At 39.4% G+C, this 18,043-nt stretch overlaps 1 protein-coding gene across 2 annotated transcripts in view; it reads right to left on the bottom strand.

The window, feature by feature from the left end:
• Nucleotides 1-266: 266 nt before the first annotated feature.
• Nucleotides 267-18,043, bottom strand: part of LOC118775231 (protocadherin-1-like) — a 33,267-nt gene continuing 15,490 nt past the window's right edge. Inside the window, exons 4-5 of one of the 2 annotated variants that reach the window (XM_036525042.1) lie at nt 5,371-5,590; nt 267-1,577 (exon numbers count right to left, since the gene is read on the bottom strand). In XM_036525042.1, the coding sequence (XP_036380935.1) occupies nt 1,204-1,577; nt 5,371-5,590 (594 nt within the window). In that variant the 3' untranslated portion in view covers nt 267-1,203. The remainder of the gene's footprint in view (nt 1,578-5,370; nt 5,591-18,043) is intronic. The other variant, XM_036525043.1, reaches the window with a different exon arrangement.

The raw sequence follows: 18,043 nt of genomic DNA, 5'->3' as shown, positions 1-18,043 counted from the left end.
ATCATCAAGAAATGACTTTGTGGTTATGGAGTAAACTTTTTACCTTTAGTACTTGATATTTTATAACCTTATTCATTAATGTCTTACAATGTCCATATTTGCTTTTTAACCATATCAATATCTGTGTGTATGCTGTACATTGAGGTCTGATGGAGTGGATATTATTTCCTTTATAAATTTATTTTCATATTCTACCCACAATTCTCAGCACTTCCGATCCCGGCCTTCTACCAACAATCCTCATCACCTGCACGCCCCTCTTTCTACCCATAATCCTGTTTTTTTTTTTTTTTTTTTGGTGGCACACGGTGTGATGGGATTGGGCAATGATGATGTGGAGGTATGTTCTCCTGTGTGGAGGTGTGGCCTCATATTTAATGATGAGAGGGTGATGATGAGAGAAGGAAGGCTGTACATTGAAGCCACAGTGATACAGCCTAATGCTGTGGAAAACTGGTAAGTCACTCTCTTAACAAAGCACAGTGTGTCAATTTGGTTTTTTGGTATTTGTTTCCAAATACATGAGACTTCCACAGAACAAAGACTGAAGATCACAAAATAGTCCTTTCCCTCCTGGTCCGTTCTGTACCCTATGTAACAGAAAGACATTCCACAACTCAGGCAACTGTATTCAGGTTGCTTTCTTCCTGTGCCAATCCATAACAATGTTTCTGTATCACTGTAAAACAACATCAACAGTAAATGCTCCAAATTTTAAGCTCTTTATAGCTGACGAAAAAGTACTGAAGTCTGATAAACATATGCACGCTATTCAAATGTATTTACAGTACTGTACAGTATCAAAGACTTCTTGCTATGATTTAAGGATGCTAATAATATTTCCTCCAGTTCAAACGGTCTGTCACAAACATGATCTGAGTTAAATAAGACATTGGTTCTAGCACTACAGCGCTGATTGCACCTTCAAAACTCCTGGAGTTGACAGAAAATTTCACAGACTTCCAAAACAGTAACATATCAGAAATATTTGTCTTTTTGTTTCTGCTTTTGTCTAACACCAATGCAGTTTAAGAAATAATAAAAAAGTAAAAAACAGTTCATAGTATCTCCATAAATCAAAGTAATATTCCTACAAACAACAACATTCCAGCGTAATCAATGTTTACATTCTTTCTATTCATCTGACTCTTTTTTGGATTCAGGCTTTCCTCTGTGGTTCTGTGAAAGGCAGGCCAGCTCTCCTCACAGGTAGATCTCCCTTTTGGAGGCATGGCGCAGGGTTGTGGTGGCCTGGCTCAGGGGAATGTCCTCCAGGGGGCAGTCCTTGTTGGGCTCATGGCCACTGCTGCCGGAGTAGGCCCTATGGGACGGCAGGAAGCAGCCACTGGCTACTTTGGTGCTGCGGTCTTCCACACGGCCTGGGCACCCATTGGTCAGGTGGTCTGGGCTCCCTCTTTCCTGGTAAGGCACGAAAGTGGAGAGTTTTGGGGTGCTCTTGGTCTTGCGGGTTGGGGAGGGCTGCCCTGGCATCCAGCAGGTGTCCGAATGACCAAGTTCAGTGCATTCTGGAGTACAGTTTCCAGTCATTGTAACATCAGGCAGAGACCGCACATCTGCTGAGAGAAACACCAGACTGGCTTAACCATACAATAATAACACTTACACATCAATGGAAACCATGCAGTATGGAAGACCTTGCATACTCTGATATCAGCAAGAGAAAACAAGATGCTTTGAACAGAGCAGGCTATTTGTACATTTTCATTCACTAGAACTGATGTGCAATTATCAGTGTGGAAAGCCAAAAATAAAGGAAACAAATAAATGAGGGATCCAAAGTATATTGAAAGCATGTGCTTCCACAGAGGTGTGGTTCCTGATTTTATTCAGCAATGGACATCCCACCATGGTTAGGGTTATGTGTAAAAATTTGTGGACATTATTTTGGCTACCATGGCTACAGGTGGAGATCTCAGTGACTTTGAGAAAGGGGTAATTGTTGGGGCAGGTTTGGCAGGAGCTTCAGTGATGAAGACTGCTCAAATTTCTGATGTTTCACAAGGAACACTGGCTAAGGTGACGCTAACATGGAAGCCTGGGGGAAAGACAGGATTAACTAGGAGCAACTGTGGTTGAAAGCGCATACTTTTTATTATGATGTCTTGGTTTATTATGGTGTATTGGTTTGAGATGCACGGCAAAACCGGTGAGAAACTCTGAACAAGTTATCAATCTAAGACATGAGAAGGCAGTTTCATCAACAAGAATCTGTTGAGAGCTTCACAGAGTGGGATACTGTGATCAGCTTGCAGTACATAAACCCCTTACTACACCTAAACTGCATGTTTGTGAGTAAAGTGGTGCAAAGAACACAGGCAGTGGTCTTCTGAGCAGTGAAAAAAAGTCACATGGTCAAAAAAGCCATCCTTCACCCTATTCTCGACTAGTGGATGAGTACATGTGTGATGCACGCCAAAAGAAACTTAAAGGCCCGAGTGATTGTTTCCCAAACCGAAAGGTTCTTGAGGCTCTGTTGTGGTGTTTGGCTATTTTTTTACACCACTGCAGGCTCCATTTAGGTAATATTCATCATGTGCCCTAAATTTTCTTGTACATGCATGAAATATGCCCTGTATTTTTCCATATGCTGTAATTTTTGGCCTTTTAGAAAATGGAGCTCCCGAGTGGTTCAGATGATAAAGTGAGGCTGCACCCTACAGCCTGTACTGGATCCCAGCCATGTTATCAGCTAACAATATCACCTTCTCTTGTCTGTGAGGGTTGCAGTGATGAGGTGCTTGACTATGACATAATTGGGAATTCCAGATTTAGGACAAAATGGGAAAAGCATGGGGCATTCTGAATTTCAAAAAATGAGGTGCAAACTGCAGATTCAGTGTGTGGAAAAAATGGCCTCACACCAATGTCCAAAGAACAAGAATCTTTTGTGAGACTAAGGTAGAGATTTTCATATCAGAGTTTGAGTTAAAAAGAGAAACGTTGCTCAGATCTCTCAGCAGGCTGTCAAACCAAAGTAAAAATGCTACATGATAGCAAATTGGCAGAGCTGTGAATTCATACTCTATATGTAAAATGACAACTGAGCTTAGAGGGATATGAATGCTATCGTGGAGGCTCTACTAATTTGTTGAATACACATATAAAAAACCAAATGAAAAGCTGCAGTGACGTAGCATTCGTTTTATCCCTTTAAGGGGTTAATTCAGACTGTATACATGGGGTTAGTATCATGACATGGACTGCTTACTACCAGGGTTTGTTTTATTGTTTCTCTTCATGAAATTATTACCTGCTGCAGTAAAAATGAGCACTGTAAACCTGCAAGTATGAGTTTGTAATCCTTTCTTTCCTGTGCATGTGTGTTTAAGGATAACCTGGTCTCTTAAAAGACAGTGTAGCCTAGAACGGCTGGTAGTCTTCAGATAGGTCATCTGCACCTCTATAACAAGCATGTGGATTAATTCATAAGAGGTTTAAAGATACAGGTTAGTCAATTTGGAATCAAATTTGCCAGAGATAACTTATGTGGCAACAGACTGACTGCATCACTTCTGATGAATGGCACTGAGCACCATATGAAAAACTAGGGAACAGTTTACTTTCCTCAGATAGCAGCTGCTTTGATGAACATACAACACCTGGAAACCTTTTAAAGGTCAGGCAATTATTCCATTTCAGTTTTTAGGTTGAGGAGTCCCTTGGAAACGCCAGTTAAGATCAACCACAGGTTGTTCAACACTCGCTATTTTAAAAGCTCACTGAATTTCTGCATGTTCCACCAGTGATGTCACCAGACAGATAACGCAATGTGTTTCCCTTGACCCCTCCTTCAGCCTCCTGCCTGCATGGTCAGAAGCCCTCTTCTTGTGGGTGTACATTAATATAAATTCTTAAATTGCTCTCCCCTCAGGGTATTTGACACACATAGGCCCTTTAGAGTCATACACTTGTGGTAATGTATTTAATGTGTTTATCAACATCGATATATAGAGACCATTTAAATTGCCTGGGGTTCCAAAAACATGTTACTTTAATTCCCCTTTTCACTGCCTCCCTCTTCCACACTCTCCTTAATTCCTCTCCACAATGGCTCCTTTACTCCTCTGCTTGCTGTTTATTTCATTCTCCTTTCTCTCCTCTCCCCACTTTCTCCAGCTGCTGCTGTCCTGCATTTTTGGTAGTGCTTGAACTGATGCATATTCCCCATCTAGCCATGTTAGCATGTTACATAAACACATGTAACTCTCTGCTATACCAGGGCCTCATTCAGAATCATAGCAACGTATGAGTGCTTTTACTGAGAAAACATATGTATGTTATGCCAGAAAATCCTTCTTTCCTTTTGTCTTCTAGTTTTCTGACTTTTATTTCTGTGCATGCTTTTGTTCAGAAAAGGATGCCAATCTAAGCCCTTTAATTTTTCATGAAAAATAAAAAATTCTAAAGATTTCTGAGCCTATTTCATTCATAATTAAACACAGGCATGTTCTCTTTTTTCCCTGTGATAAAGCTAGCTCTAGGGTTTCGTATGAAAAATAAAGTACTGCAATTATTCCTTTTCTCTGCCTCCTTACTGTTCATGTGAAGGAGAGACTCCTTTATATGCAACCTCCTATATTTCCCCCCATTATTCCACTCTCACTCACTGTGCTCTTCTCTTTCTCTCTCTCACTCACTCTCTCACTTTTTCTCGCCCTCCTTGGCTCTGTCCAACTAGTAGCTAGTAATAGACAATAGACAGCAGTACTGGTCAGAGTTCTCCAACCGTCATATGGTCAGTCTTCCTGTATTACTGTCTAACCAGAGCTCTCCTCCTGTCTTTGCTGTCTCACCAATCAGAGCTCTCTGCTACTGCTTTACCCACAGGCTCTCATTCTGGTTGCTCTGTTTTCACTTGTAGTTGCAGTCCTTGCACGTTTATGCAAGGCCCGTTCATCTACATGCCTTAGATGAGCTCAGAGATTGTAAGACACATGCTGACAAACACACAGTTGCACATACACGCGCTCCCTTAAGAACATGCACAGAGCCTCCAAACCCACTTGCAAGTACAGACAGACATTCATGCTAGTATTAGTCAACAGATGCTGTGTCTCAGAACAGCAGCAGAGGAACAGTGGAGCAGCAGTGGTTTCATTCCACTCAGATACAGCCACTTATGGCTTTGACTGACAGGTGTGTCTCGATATTTGAATTTGGAGTGAGAGTAATCACACTAGCCTAGCACTCCACACTAGCCTAGGACTTAACTTTGTATCTTACTGACCTCTTGTAATGCCTTACGATGTCTATTCTTAGCATAGTGATGCACTTATTTGTAAGTCACTCTGGGTAAGAGCGTCTGCTAAATGATGTAATGTAATGTAATGTAATGTGATCAGTTCTTACCGCTTTCAGGGTGCTGCATCTCACCAATGCTGCCATCGGGAGTGGTCCTCTCATAATGGTCCTCTGGCACAGCCAGGGGGCCGAGGCGTGGCCCCGAGGATGACTTGCTGCTGGGGGTCTCAGATTCCTCCAGCCCGCTGTCATAGAAACAGTGTTGGGAGGAGTCCTGCAGGTCCTGTGCTGGATTGGCTGTGGAGAATGTCACTCGGCGATGAGGCAGCTGCAAGACAAAGAAAAAAATTCCATGTTGAATGAAGCTGTGTAATGTGTTTGGTGATTAGTATTGTGTTATGTCATATACAGGTATCTCATCTGTAAAATGCAGTACAATATTCTGTGTAAGTATAATACACTTACGTACCCTACATAAATGTGATACTCTATGCATGTTGAAAACTGTGACACTCTGTGTGTGTATAACACACTGAGACACACCGCATGGGTAAAATACACCATCACACCCTACATATGCAATACACAGCATCTTACCATGTTATGATACCAGTCCACTAAAAAGTGCACTTCACTGTTCTTAGATCAGTCTTAGTAGCTGCCCACTAAAAGCCAACTCAGTTGCTCTCAGGTCAGTCCTCTGATTTCTGAAAGGACTAATGAGTGCTAGAACATACTTTCTCCTCTACTTCTACAGCATAGGCAGCAAACTAAGCAGACTGCTGCAACGCAGAAAGTGAGAGAGATGGAAAGTGAAGTCAGGAATAACAGCCCTCGCATGTGCATACATACCATTAATAAACTCACCCAGGTTACAGAAGGAGTAAACACACAAATAATCAAATATAGGAAAACGCACAAATTAAAACAAAATTTCTCATCTGAATCCTCCATTGTGGTTGACTCCTAGTGCAATGGGGTGAGATGGGTGTTTCAGTTGCTCCCACCACCTGCTTTTATTTTTTTAAGCCACACTGTGATTAAAATGCCTCCTTCAAATATGTTCTTGTTTAGAGTGATATTAATTCACTATGGCTAAGAAAAACTAAAAGCAAGAAGACACCCACTCCAAGAACACTACACACTACAGAAGGCTGCAGAAGACATGGATGTCCTGGTTACTACTTTTTAGTCCACTCACTCTGCTTTGAAAAAGAACAATGGTTACCTCAAAAGTAGAGGACCTGGAAAATCACAGAGGACATCAAAATTTGAGACTATTCGGTCTTCCAGTGAAAATGGAAGGTTAGGATCCTGTGAAGTCTGTTCTTGAGCTCTTGTCAGCCTGTTCTGGTAAGATATACTGCCCACTCCAGCCAAATTAGATGATGTTCACAGAATCTCTGGACAAATGCCAAATGCAAATCAAAGGCTTCGACCTTTGCTTAAGCACTTTCATGACTTCCAAGCAGTAAAGAGACCACCTTGTTCCAAGGGCACGCAATTTACTTATTTCCTGATTGCTCTACCAAAATGGCAAAAAAAGGTGGCGTTTAAAGTTGGAACCGTAAGGCAACGGGATCTGAGTCAAGCTACTTTTCTTGCAAAATGACAAATCTAACCACAAGGACACAAGTACTTTCCATTCAGCAGAGGATGCCAAGAAATACTACAGTGCAGACAGTATTTCTTGGCATTTCTCAGAGGGATCTCGTCCAAAATAAGCTAAGGAAACTCAATGTTCACACCACTTCAATCTACTTCCAGAACGTACGGAAGGAGCATATTTCATATCCTTTATCCTCATATCCAGTACCCATTGCTTACCACTCTTGCTGGGCGCAGCTCCATTAAAATGGTCATGTTGCCCAGATAGTTGTATTTGTTCCGAAAATCTATTCCTTTTTTCTGAAGTCCTTTTTTAAATCTCAATCAAATAACACCTGCTTTGATCTGGACTAAAAGGCTCCCATAATCCATAAAGCCTTTTTCCGAAAGACAAAAACCACAAGGAAGCTTTGCCACACCAAATGTTTTCCATTAATAGTTGTCAGCTAATGCACATCAATTTGCATTTTAAATCATGCCATTTTTAAATTATGGTGGACCCTCACAGTCATTGTAACACCACTGATGTCATCCTGCTGGGTTGCCTTCTTTGCTCACAAGCAATCTCCACAATTATTTCAGAATTAAAGAATCCCATCTGTAAAACTGAACACAGTTTAGGAATCATTTCAAATACAAAGAGATAGTTGGTCTGACTCCATACTTAACCCTCTCTTTGCATAAAATGGTCTAAGGTTTTTAAAAGACCTTTTCCCCAAAGGCATGATTGCCTCATTTGAATTTCGATAAAAAGTTCAGTGGAAAGAACATAAATTTCTGTCAAAAGAACAGAAAATTCCCAACTCTTACTTATTTCACACGCCTACAAATTCAAAGCTTTGTCTCTAAAAACTTTCCAAGAGAAGTTCCAAAGAAATTTCCCATCCACTCTTTCCAAATTCAAATCCTTGCACCATATACACCTCTCAGAGAGTAAAGTGGCATAAATTAACCAAGATTTAGACCCCACTTCTATATGACACCATCAAACTCCAACTGCATTTTACCTGAAGTTCTAAACAATTTTCAGACAATCCCTATGCAATTAACCAAACTTAGACAAACCTGTCCCATCCATGACCATAAAAATCCCACTTACCACCTCCTTTCTGCATAAGATGTTCATGGCATCCCTCCTCCAGCCCATCTCCCCCTTTCTCTTACCTGTTTATGATGTCTACACAGGGGCTCAACACCCTCAGCTCACGGCCAGGTTCAATCCCTTCATTTGACTCCCAGCTGAATAAAAGTACTGCTATAACCACATCAAAATGCAATTTCATGCTTTGATTCTATGGAAATTTATATCTAGGCTTGTAAATCCTTAACCACTTTCCGGTTCTCCTCTTCTGAGACATTCTCCATTATATGCAAAAAATACATCGAACAAAATCCAACTGCTGCAATCTTTGGTGTAACCCCAGCAAATACTACTGTTAACAGTCACCGATATGATGCAATAGCAGTGCAGTACATGGCGCACAAAGTCCAAAAAAAAAGATAAAAATTTACAAGGTCACTAAAATGTACGTTTCATTATTATCATTTAGCAGCTGCTCTTATCCAGAATACATTTTATGTATTTATATAGCTGGGTATTTGCTGATGCAATTGTGGGTTAAGTACCTTGCCCAAGGGTAAGACAGCTGTGTCCCAATTTACCCTTTCATATTATATATCGACACATATTTTAAAGTTCCTACATGATTTTATTATATGCTTTTACTTACTGTGACTTATTCTTACTAATTTATTTCTATTATTCTCTCCTAAAATTTGTTTTTTCATTTGCAACTAGCTTTTCTACTTTGCTAATCTACACATCAAAATATATTCATTATATTGATGTTGCATTGTACTGTCTCCAAAACATGTGAAAAAGAAGAAAAATCATGTAAAACATATTTTTTAAAAAATCCCAGGTATGTATATGTTTACTACACTGTATAAATTTCACAAAATGGCAGAAATCCAGTGTGGTCCTCTCCGAATTGACCAATAAGCCTTTTAAACAGAGACTACATTCTGCAATTCTAATAGAAGCATTAAAATCATGTCTATAATATTATATTTGATCCAACAGGACTTATTTCAGATGGCAGAGTCATAAACATAGACCTGTATATACTTGTTTTGTATGTAAGTCCTTCAACACCAAGAGGTTGATACAGCCTCATTTCAAGTCACATGTCAAACAATGATCTGATTTCACTAAGTCATCTAAGTTCATCTAACTAATTTAGTACAAATGATAGCAATGTTTAGATCACACGCTGTCATGGGTTGAATTTAATTCAACTAGAACCAGAGACGATGCAAACGCGTGTGTAATGTTGTGCAGGGGCGTGTTGGCAACAAACCTCTGAGGATGTCATTATACACCTTTAAAAAATAGGTCATGCTGTTGGAAACAAATGCAGCCACATTTTTTAAATCAACCTCAAAATCTTGTAAATATTAGTTGATGCAACCCAAGAGTAATTCACAGCGGCAGGGCACACTGTGTCAGCAAGGATGACTTTCAAAGCGTGAATGATGGATTTTCCTTGCAGAATAAATAAAATGCGTATAATGTAATGGTCTTTCCCATCTGTTGATTAGTTCTTTTAATATGTTTTCATACCAATCAGCTGTGTGCAGAAGATAATACTGTGTGTGATTTGGAGTTATTTTCATCAGTCACAACAAGAGACGGGGTTGAAAATTTTCTGTCATTACAGAATGTTGTCCATTATCACTTTCATAGGTAAGCACTGTAAAGTAAAATGAGGAATTATTTCATTAGTATCACAGAACAACAACATAGTACCAATGTATTTTACAATCCCTTGGCAATTATGCTAAATTGACATACTCTACAATGACTACTCCTAATGCACACCACAGTATGGCTCTGAAATACATATAACAACAATTCAACAACAATAAAAGAATTCATTGATTTTGAGTATTTAACTTACAAATTAATTTTAAACATCAGTGCTGCAATATTAATGGGACAAAAAAAGAAATGCTAATTTGGAAAGTCTATGAAATTGCACTTTTGGGCATACAGATGTAATAAGCATTTTGACTCTTTTTGCTGAACCAAATCTTTTTCTTCAGTTCAATGAGTCACTGGTTTGCTCAGTTATTTAGTTTATACATTACACAACATGACCCACATGCGCTTCCCCCACAGTTTGAACAACACTGCTCAAGTTCTCAGAGAAAGTGATTACAAAGATTTCTACAAAGACTGTCTTTGCTCAGTATGTATGGCTCCTCTTCTGGACACAGGGTGGTGACTTGATGATACTCTGTCGTTCAATTCAAATTCAACAGTTCAACAGATTTTGTACAACCATTAAAAACAATGCAATGTCATAATTTGCCCTTCCTAAATTCCACTGAAGATCTCGAATGATGGCAGTAACAAAAGAAGAGGCTGCACTTCTCCAATGAGAAATGCCAAAATTATCTGAATATTGAAATTTGAATTTGCAATTTGAGTATTGAAGTACACTGGATAAGTAATTATACTAGATTTACCATTTATATTACAGCAACTAGCTACTATGACACATATATAGCTATATCATATATTAATATATAATACTGCCAAAAATAAATATTCATCCAAGAACAAACTTAGCAACTAGCTTCATAATAATGTAGTAATTTGAAAAATTACTTTTAAAAAGTCATTTATTTTCTTTAATGTTAGGATCTATTTTACACATTCAATTAGTTTATTTTCACAAACTGGAGCATTACAACAATACTAAAATTGAGCCCAATATAATCATTAACGGAGTCACCCTGTGGTCAGAAAAGGAAACACACTGAAAGAACTGAAAGAGACTTACTAAACGAGATGTACTGAACGAACTGAATGAAATTAACTGATGAGATGTACTGAAAGAGCTAAACGAACTGGTAGGACTGAATGAATCAGTAGTGAGTCGGTGACCTGCAGCAGACCCATTCACAAACTGAATGAACTTGACGAACAAATGAACTGTAGGCACTCAGTGAGAATCATTGTACTGTGTACTGACTTATTCCAGTCTCAGTACCATGACTCAAAGGTTGCTGGTATAGAAACTGCTAGTATAATAGAAAATACCCTAATAACAGAATATTATTGTGAATAATATTGTGACACCAGACTGAGGTCATGTGTATTAAATAGATTGTATGTGTGTGTGTGTGTGTGTGTGTGTATAGGTATATATATATGTATGTAGAGAGAGAGAGAGAGAGAGATTAAATCCCTATAGTTAAATTACTTAAATATTTGTAGGAATTACATCAATTTACACCCATTTACAGTAAGTTAAATCACCAAAGTAAAATCAATGATTATAAGGCGGTACTGTGTAGTATTATAAATGTCACCATATAAGTACTGAAAAAGAAGCAAGGATTATCTTATTTCTTAAATTTGGCTTGACATTTCAAGAAGCCTTCAGAGTGCTGTCTGCAAAACATGAATCTGTGTGGAAATATTCATATTGATGTTTACTTCTTATGAGTCCCCATTCCCCCAGTTAAACCATAAACACCTCGATCCAAACCCTCATCCCTTAGCAACAGCACAGAAACCATTTCATGAGAGCTCTCAACCAAGACATAAGAGATCATTGTGTGGAGAGCATTCTTTATGCTTCCTATATCTGAAATAACTCGAAATGAAGTTATCAAAGACGGAGAGATTAGAGAGCTCACAGAAACAAGAAAGACTGAACAAAGATGTTGTGTTCAATTACAATCAACAATACACTGTAATATCTCCTTACACAGACTGAAGACTGTTTAATTATTTTTCTTAGATACAGCGAGGGGAAGCCATATGTGATTACAAGTCTAATTGGAACACCTGTGGCTGCTTATTAATGCTAATATATGCAGAGGGATTGGGAGAAAGCAGTCTTTCTTTAACTCTCATGATGAAAGACGAAATACAAATGTTAAGGCTACAGTCGACACAATTTAGCTAACCAGTGAGCCCAAAACACTTTAAATGAAAATGTAACTGAATTTTGAATATTCAGTACATAATGTTGAATAATTACAGTGATGTTTGTCTCCTTCTTGTTGAGGAGGATCAGGCTCTTTCAAATAATGTACATGAGATAAGGAATAGATACTCATTTTATATATACTTTAAAACTTCTATTAGTAGCTCCGGTGTCTGTAAGAGGCAGGATACTGTTGAAGACAGGCCTTAAATGTCTCACATTAAAAAATGTGGAGGGGGGATCATAAATATCAAAGTGAAATTATAACGGGTACAATACTGGCAGGTCTATATTTTATTGAAAAGAAACATAGCTGAAATGTCACACTTCCTCTTCAACGTGAGTGCTGTGCTTTTCCTTGCACAATTTAATGGCATTGCACCTCAAATGCTTTATCGTAAATTCACTCTTTACTGGTAGGCTACCAATTGGTCAAAATAAACATTTTCACTGTAGTGTATTTTTATCTATACCATTGTACCATAGTCTTTTGAAAGAGAGAGAGGAACAAGGAGTGATAAGGGGAACCCGGCTGACCTTCCCCCCCAGTGGGATGAAGTCAATCTGTTCCACCGACACGGGTTCCCATTTATAGTTGGCAAATCACACAGCTGGTTTCGGATCTGGGCCTTCGGGCTTAACCCTGCATTTGAAACAAATTCTTTTACCATCCATGTCATTCAGGAGCCCTCACACCCAGGAGCCTACCATAATCGAGCTTACTATTCCTCAGGAGGAGAACATGGGACAGGCAAATAAAAGAAAAATGGCAAAATATCAGGGCTGCTGGAGCAGGCTTAAGTCAGGGGATGGAGAACAGACCCTTTAGAAACTGCCTGTAGGGGATACACAGCAGCCTCACACTGCCAAATTTGGAGAGATCTGAGGTGTCCTCCAGCATGAGGAGGGAGAAAGCATCAGAGGGATCAAAATGGATATGGAGGAAATACCTTGATCAAAAGTAACTTGGCTATTATCCTTTTATTTGTTTTGTCTTGTGACCTCTGGTAGCTTTCTTTATTCTAAGTTAAATTCCGGGCTCATGGCAGACCTTTGATTTGTCAATAAACAATTAAAAGTATGGGTAAGCATGAGAATGTGGTAATAACAAAGTCATTAGCTGACTGACTAATTGTCCAGGAGGCTTTAGGAGCTGAGGTTAAGCCTCTAGTCATGGCTGAGAGGGTATTGATCATAGGGGATTTTAATATTCACATTGACAGTGAAACCAATGCACTAAAATGGTCTCTATGTCTAGTCTCTGGGGCACACTCCTTTACAGTCTCAACTCGACTTGTTGGTTTTATCTGGTATATAGCCAAGCCAACGCATTATCAAAAATACACTTTAGATCTCGTTATCACCCTTGGAATGGACTTTACAAAGTAACTATTTTTTCCATATAATGTGTTTCTAACCATCTTCTTATAACATCTGAAAGTATTTTTACTTATCTTATTTACTTTAAGTCAGAGTCAGGGTATAATTTTCCAGGTTTTTCTCAACTGGTCCTGTTTTTTTTTTTCCTTTTTTTAATTCCATCTGGAAAATCCATTATGCTACATGTAGAGCACTTTGTGACAATATTAGCTCCCCTTCCTCAGGTAGGTGCCAGGTAATGCAGATGCAAATGAAACTCAACACCATCCAGACTCAGCCCACAGACACATGATTAATCCCAAACTGACATTATCAAATTAACATTGATAAGCCCCTACCACATAAATAACTCCTCAGCCTTACTACTAACTTCTCAGTCTTAAATAAAATTTATTAACCCCTACCATAAGAATAAGTCCTCAGACACACTACTAACCCCTCAGCTTTTATATCCTTACAACACTACATGAATATTCACTCTTTTAACTTCACCTTTCATTTTACTCTTTGTCAGTTGTTGTTCTTCCTCAGCCTCAGTGCACCTGTGTTCTTTGTGTCTACAGTCTGTTCTTGCGCTCTCCCTGTGTGCCTGCCAGGAACTAAAAATAGATTGCTTGTTTCATATAGACAGTCCTCCTAATAAACACGTATTCACTTATATTCAGATATAGAGGTGACAGTGGTGCATTGGTGAGAATATGAAGTTGGTCCTACACACACCCATCCAGCCTCGGTAAACATTAAGTGTATCCTAACAAAATTCCACAAAATTGGGTAGAGATTAAAGCACTCTTTTCTGTCAGGTACTAAGTGCACCTTGTGCACCACACAGCGTGTTAGAACATAAGAACAGCCGAGCGCCCGCCCCCTTCAGCTCCACCACCTCCAGCCCTCTGTGTTTGTCTGGCTGAACGAAGGCAGCGCAGATCGGTTGTTGCTCATTTTGTTCTTGTTTTGGGGGCCTACTTTTCAAAGCTGAGAGACAAAATGGCCCGAGGCCTGAATACTTAAACCAGATGGGAAAAGAGCGAGAGAAAGAGAAATGAATCCAGAGCTGTCATTCATTCTCACACTTCCCTTGGCAGAAAGCAGAATTTCTCATGACCTCATTTTCTGTTTTTGTTTTGTGGTTCTAACAAGGTTGAATACCCGCATCATAGACTATCACGCACATCATGGACTATCACACACTCTCACACATGCAGCATTCTGTGTGAGTGAAAGGTAAACAGACACTGCCAGAGGGTGGGGGTTAAATACAGCATTCTGCCCCAGGGCAGGGAGTAAATACAGTATTTTGGTAAAGGGCAGGGCATAGCTATAGCATTCTGCCCCAGGGCACAGAGTAAATACAGTATTCTGCCCCAGAGCAAGGGTAAATACAGCTTTCTGCCCCCGGGCTGGGGGGCAGTAAAGCATTCTGCTCCAGGTCAAAGAGTAAAAACACAGCATTCTGCCCCAGGACGGGGGGTCAGTGAAGCATTCTGTCCCAGGTCAGGGTGTAAATACATAATTTTGTCCCAGGGCAAGGGGTAAATATACCATTCTGCCTCAGGGCAGGGTATGAATGCAGAATTCTGCCTGTCAGGTACCATGATACACCCCTACTGCCCCTCACACATGCCTACTGCTCCTTATGCACCTCTACTAAAATAAGACACTCCTACATCTGCTAAAGTAGCTAAGCATAGCTACTGTATATCACATAATTAACAGTCAACCATGACTTGAAGTCCTGCTTGTAATATATTTGTAGATGATAAATGTTTCATTTTTCCAGCAGGAATTACTTGCTTCTAGTAATGCAGTCCTAATTCCATCTGACATTTCACATTGCATTCATAAGAACATTGCTCTCTGGGTAAATCTGTGTGGATTTCATTAATGATTTTGTGATATTTCGATTTTATTAATGATTTTGTTACGGTAATGAAAAAGAAAAAAACTAATATTTCTTTATGTTGGCACACCAAAAATTGAACATATGAACTGGAGTACTTATTGAAAAAAAAAATAAATTGAAATTTTGGAGTGTGTTGAAACACTGGGGCTGGATCATGAATGATTTAATAACCATGACTGTCGTCCAGGTATGCAATGTGGGCATTTCATATAAGCCGTTTTTTAACTGGGTAGCAGCATAGAAAATGGTACAGATGGACACAGTAGTCTCTGTGTAGTATTTATAATGGAATTGCCTGTGCCTGTCACACCAGCTACAGATATCTTGCTGTGCGGTGTGCTCGAGATGGGAAGAGTTTCCATCTGATTTTGAAATCGCCAGCCCTGGGCGTACCCTGAATGAGCCCCTCAGAACTGACAGTGAATCCATCTGAATGGCAAACAAAGCAAAAACAAAATGCACATGATGACACATGAGGCAAATGATGACTGGCACAGTCAGGAGGTCGTTACTGACGACAAAACCACTGGTAAACAGTGTCAATGTTTATGACTAGGCGTGACACCTACTTTTAGTAATCGGTCTGACGTTTTCCTGATCTGGCATGCTTCACCGATCACAGCTCATACAGCCAACAGCTCTATGTTCATACTCAATTTCAGAGATTTACTCCACCCACACCACTGATGTAAATATATATGTATGTATGAGTACACTGGAGTGAAAAAAGAGCACCCATTGTGAACACACTTCACCCCGCTGCCTACAAAGACACACCATACTGCTGTCTGTCCACAAAGACATACCATCCTGCTGTCTACAAACTGACACCATCCTGCTACCTACAAACTCATACCATACTACTGTCTGTCTACAAAAACAGCTGTGGGGAGTTGATAGACAGATAAACACCTGGGTACTGTCTGGTGCTCAGTCTACAAACTGAACTTTGATGTCAATATAAAATGTGTAAGAAGGGGCAACAACTGCTATTTTTCCAGAGGGAGTTGGGTTATTTTTAGATCAACAAAATCATCATGACACTCTTTCATAGATCTTTACACTCAGTCCATTTAACATTTTCATTCATATGCTGGCTTGGAAACCTAAATGTCAAGAACAAGAGTACGGTCAACAAGACAATAAAACAACAGTCTGCTCTCTCTGGGCTGTAATACAAGCAAGTGAGGAACAACACAATAGCCATCCTCTCAGTCTGTAACCATCCACTGTAGCCATCATCATCCTCATGAAATTACATCCCTGGTTACAGGAATGATTGAATATTTCTTTTAATATTCCCTGCACTACACTCTTTTGTCAGTTTTTTGTCTTATTTTCTATTGTTTTAATTATTTTTATACTGTTCATTGTACTTCAGTCGTCAGTTTTTGTACAGTGCATTATAATGAAGTTTTATGTCACGTGCACATTTTGAATGACCGGTATTTTTATTATTTTTATTATGAGTTTTTCTTCTATGTTTTGTGCAAAATCCAATTCCCCTATGTGGGATAATAGAGACAAAATGATTGACTGCTTGATTGATTGATTGACACCCCAGGCATGGTCCAGGACTTTTTATTCTTCCCAAACCTTTGTTTGAGGTTTTGTCACGACAGATGGTATGCAACCTGTGCTTTTAAATGTAATTTTCACGGAGTTCCAGTGTAGCACTACTGCTGCATCTGCATGCTGCTGTGCATTTTAACAAACGTGAACAATGACACCAAGAAGAGAGAAAATGAAGCTATTAATTGTCCTGCGAGCCTGGCATTTCATTTTAGCACTGGATTGGTGTAATAAATCATGACCACCAATCATCAATCAACATGTAAACCTCCACCATCTCACTACAGTCTTCCCCTGGTATCTGAACATTCAAATCAGACAGACCACATCTGCGTATGGGTTGGACACTAACACATGGACATGTCTTCTCTTACCTTGGGAAGCTCAATATAGGACTCTAGCACAGCATGTGCAAAGTCCTGACCTAATCAAATCAAATCAAAAGATGATCTACATCAAGCAAGATGTAGATCCAAGATCTACAAGATCAATATCATCTACAAAGTGACACGTGACATACAGTGGCATTTTTGGCATAGAAATTCTGGTGGGGCACCAATTAGCTTATCAAGCCTATCAGTGATGACTGTGAGCCTCAACCTTGTTAGTTTGACACAGTGATTAAACCCTTATAACACACTAACGCCTAGCTGCTCACCTGTAAAATACAAGAAAGTAGCCTACCAGGGGAGCACAGATGGGCCTATCATTTAAAATAAATTATGTTCAAACGTAACTTTGGGAGGAACATGCATTAACATGCTACCCAATGTCCGACTTCCCTTTGTGAGTATTGTGATATTTAAATTCCACATACTCCTTGTGCTACATCACTTGCTCCGGCTGCTGAGCAGCTGAGATTCCGCTTGGAATCCCAGCTCAGCTTTTTCAGGACCTTGGCCACATACTGTACATCACCAAACAATCTCTTTTGCAATGCAATCGTTGACCTTACGTGTAGGTTAAATTAAACTCCAGAAATGTCTTTAAAATGCGATGGACATACTATGGATGACAAACATACTAATTTTGTGTACAAGTTTTAAGTAATATTGCTTACTTATTTAACTGTTAATCTTGTGTAGCCTATAATGTTTTATGCATGTAATACTGTAAATCAAGCATTACCAAACGGGGAGGCTAATGCAATAGGTAGCCAACACCGTTCAAGCACACAGCCATACAGTGCAATTACTGACTCGCCTCACTACTTGAAAAGCTCTTAGGTTTCTCTGAAGCTGACATGTACATGACTCAGTTTTCATAAATATGAGTTCCTAAATATCAACACTAACATTTCAAAAGACCAACTATT

This window comes from Megalops cyprinoides, chromosome 3 (genome assembly GCF_013368585.1).
Source record: "Megalops cyprinoides isolate fMegCyp1 chromosome 3, fMegCyp1.pri, whole genome shotgun sequence".
In the NCBI taxonomy this organism is placed as follows: Eukaryota; Metazoa; Chordata; class Actinopteri; order Elopiformes; family Megalopidae; genus Megalops; species Megalops cyprinoides.
The sequence above is the reverse complement of the archived record's forward strand: the minus strand, read 5'-3'. Positions and strand labels throughout refer to the sequence as shown.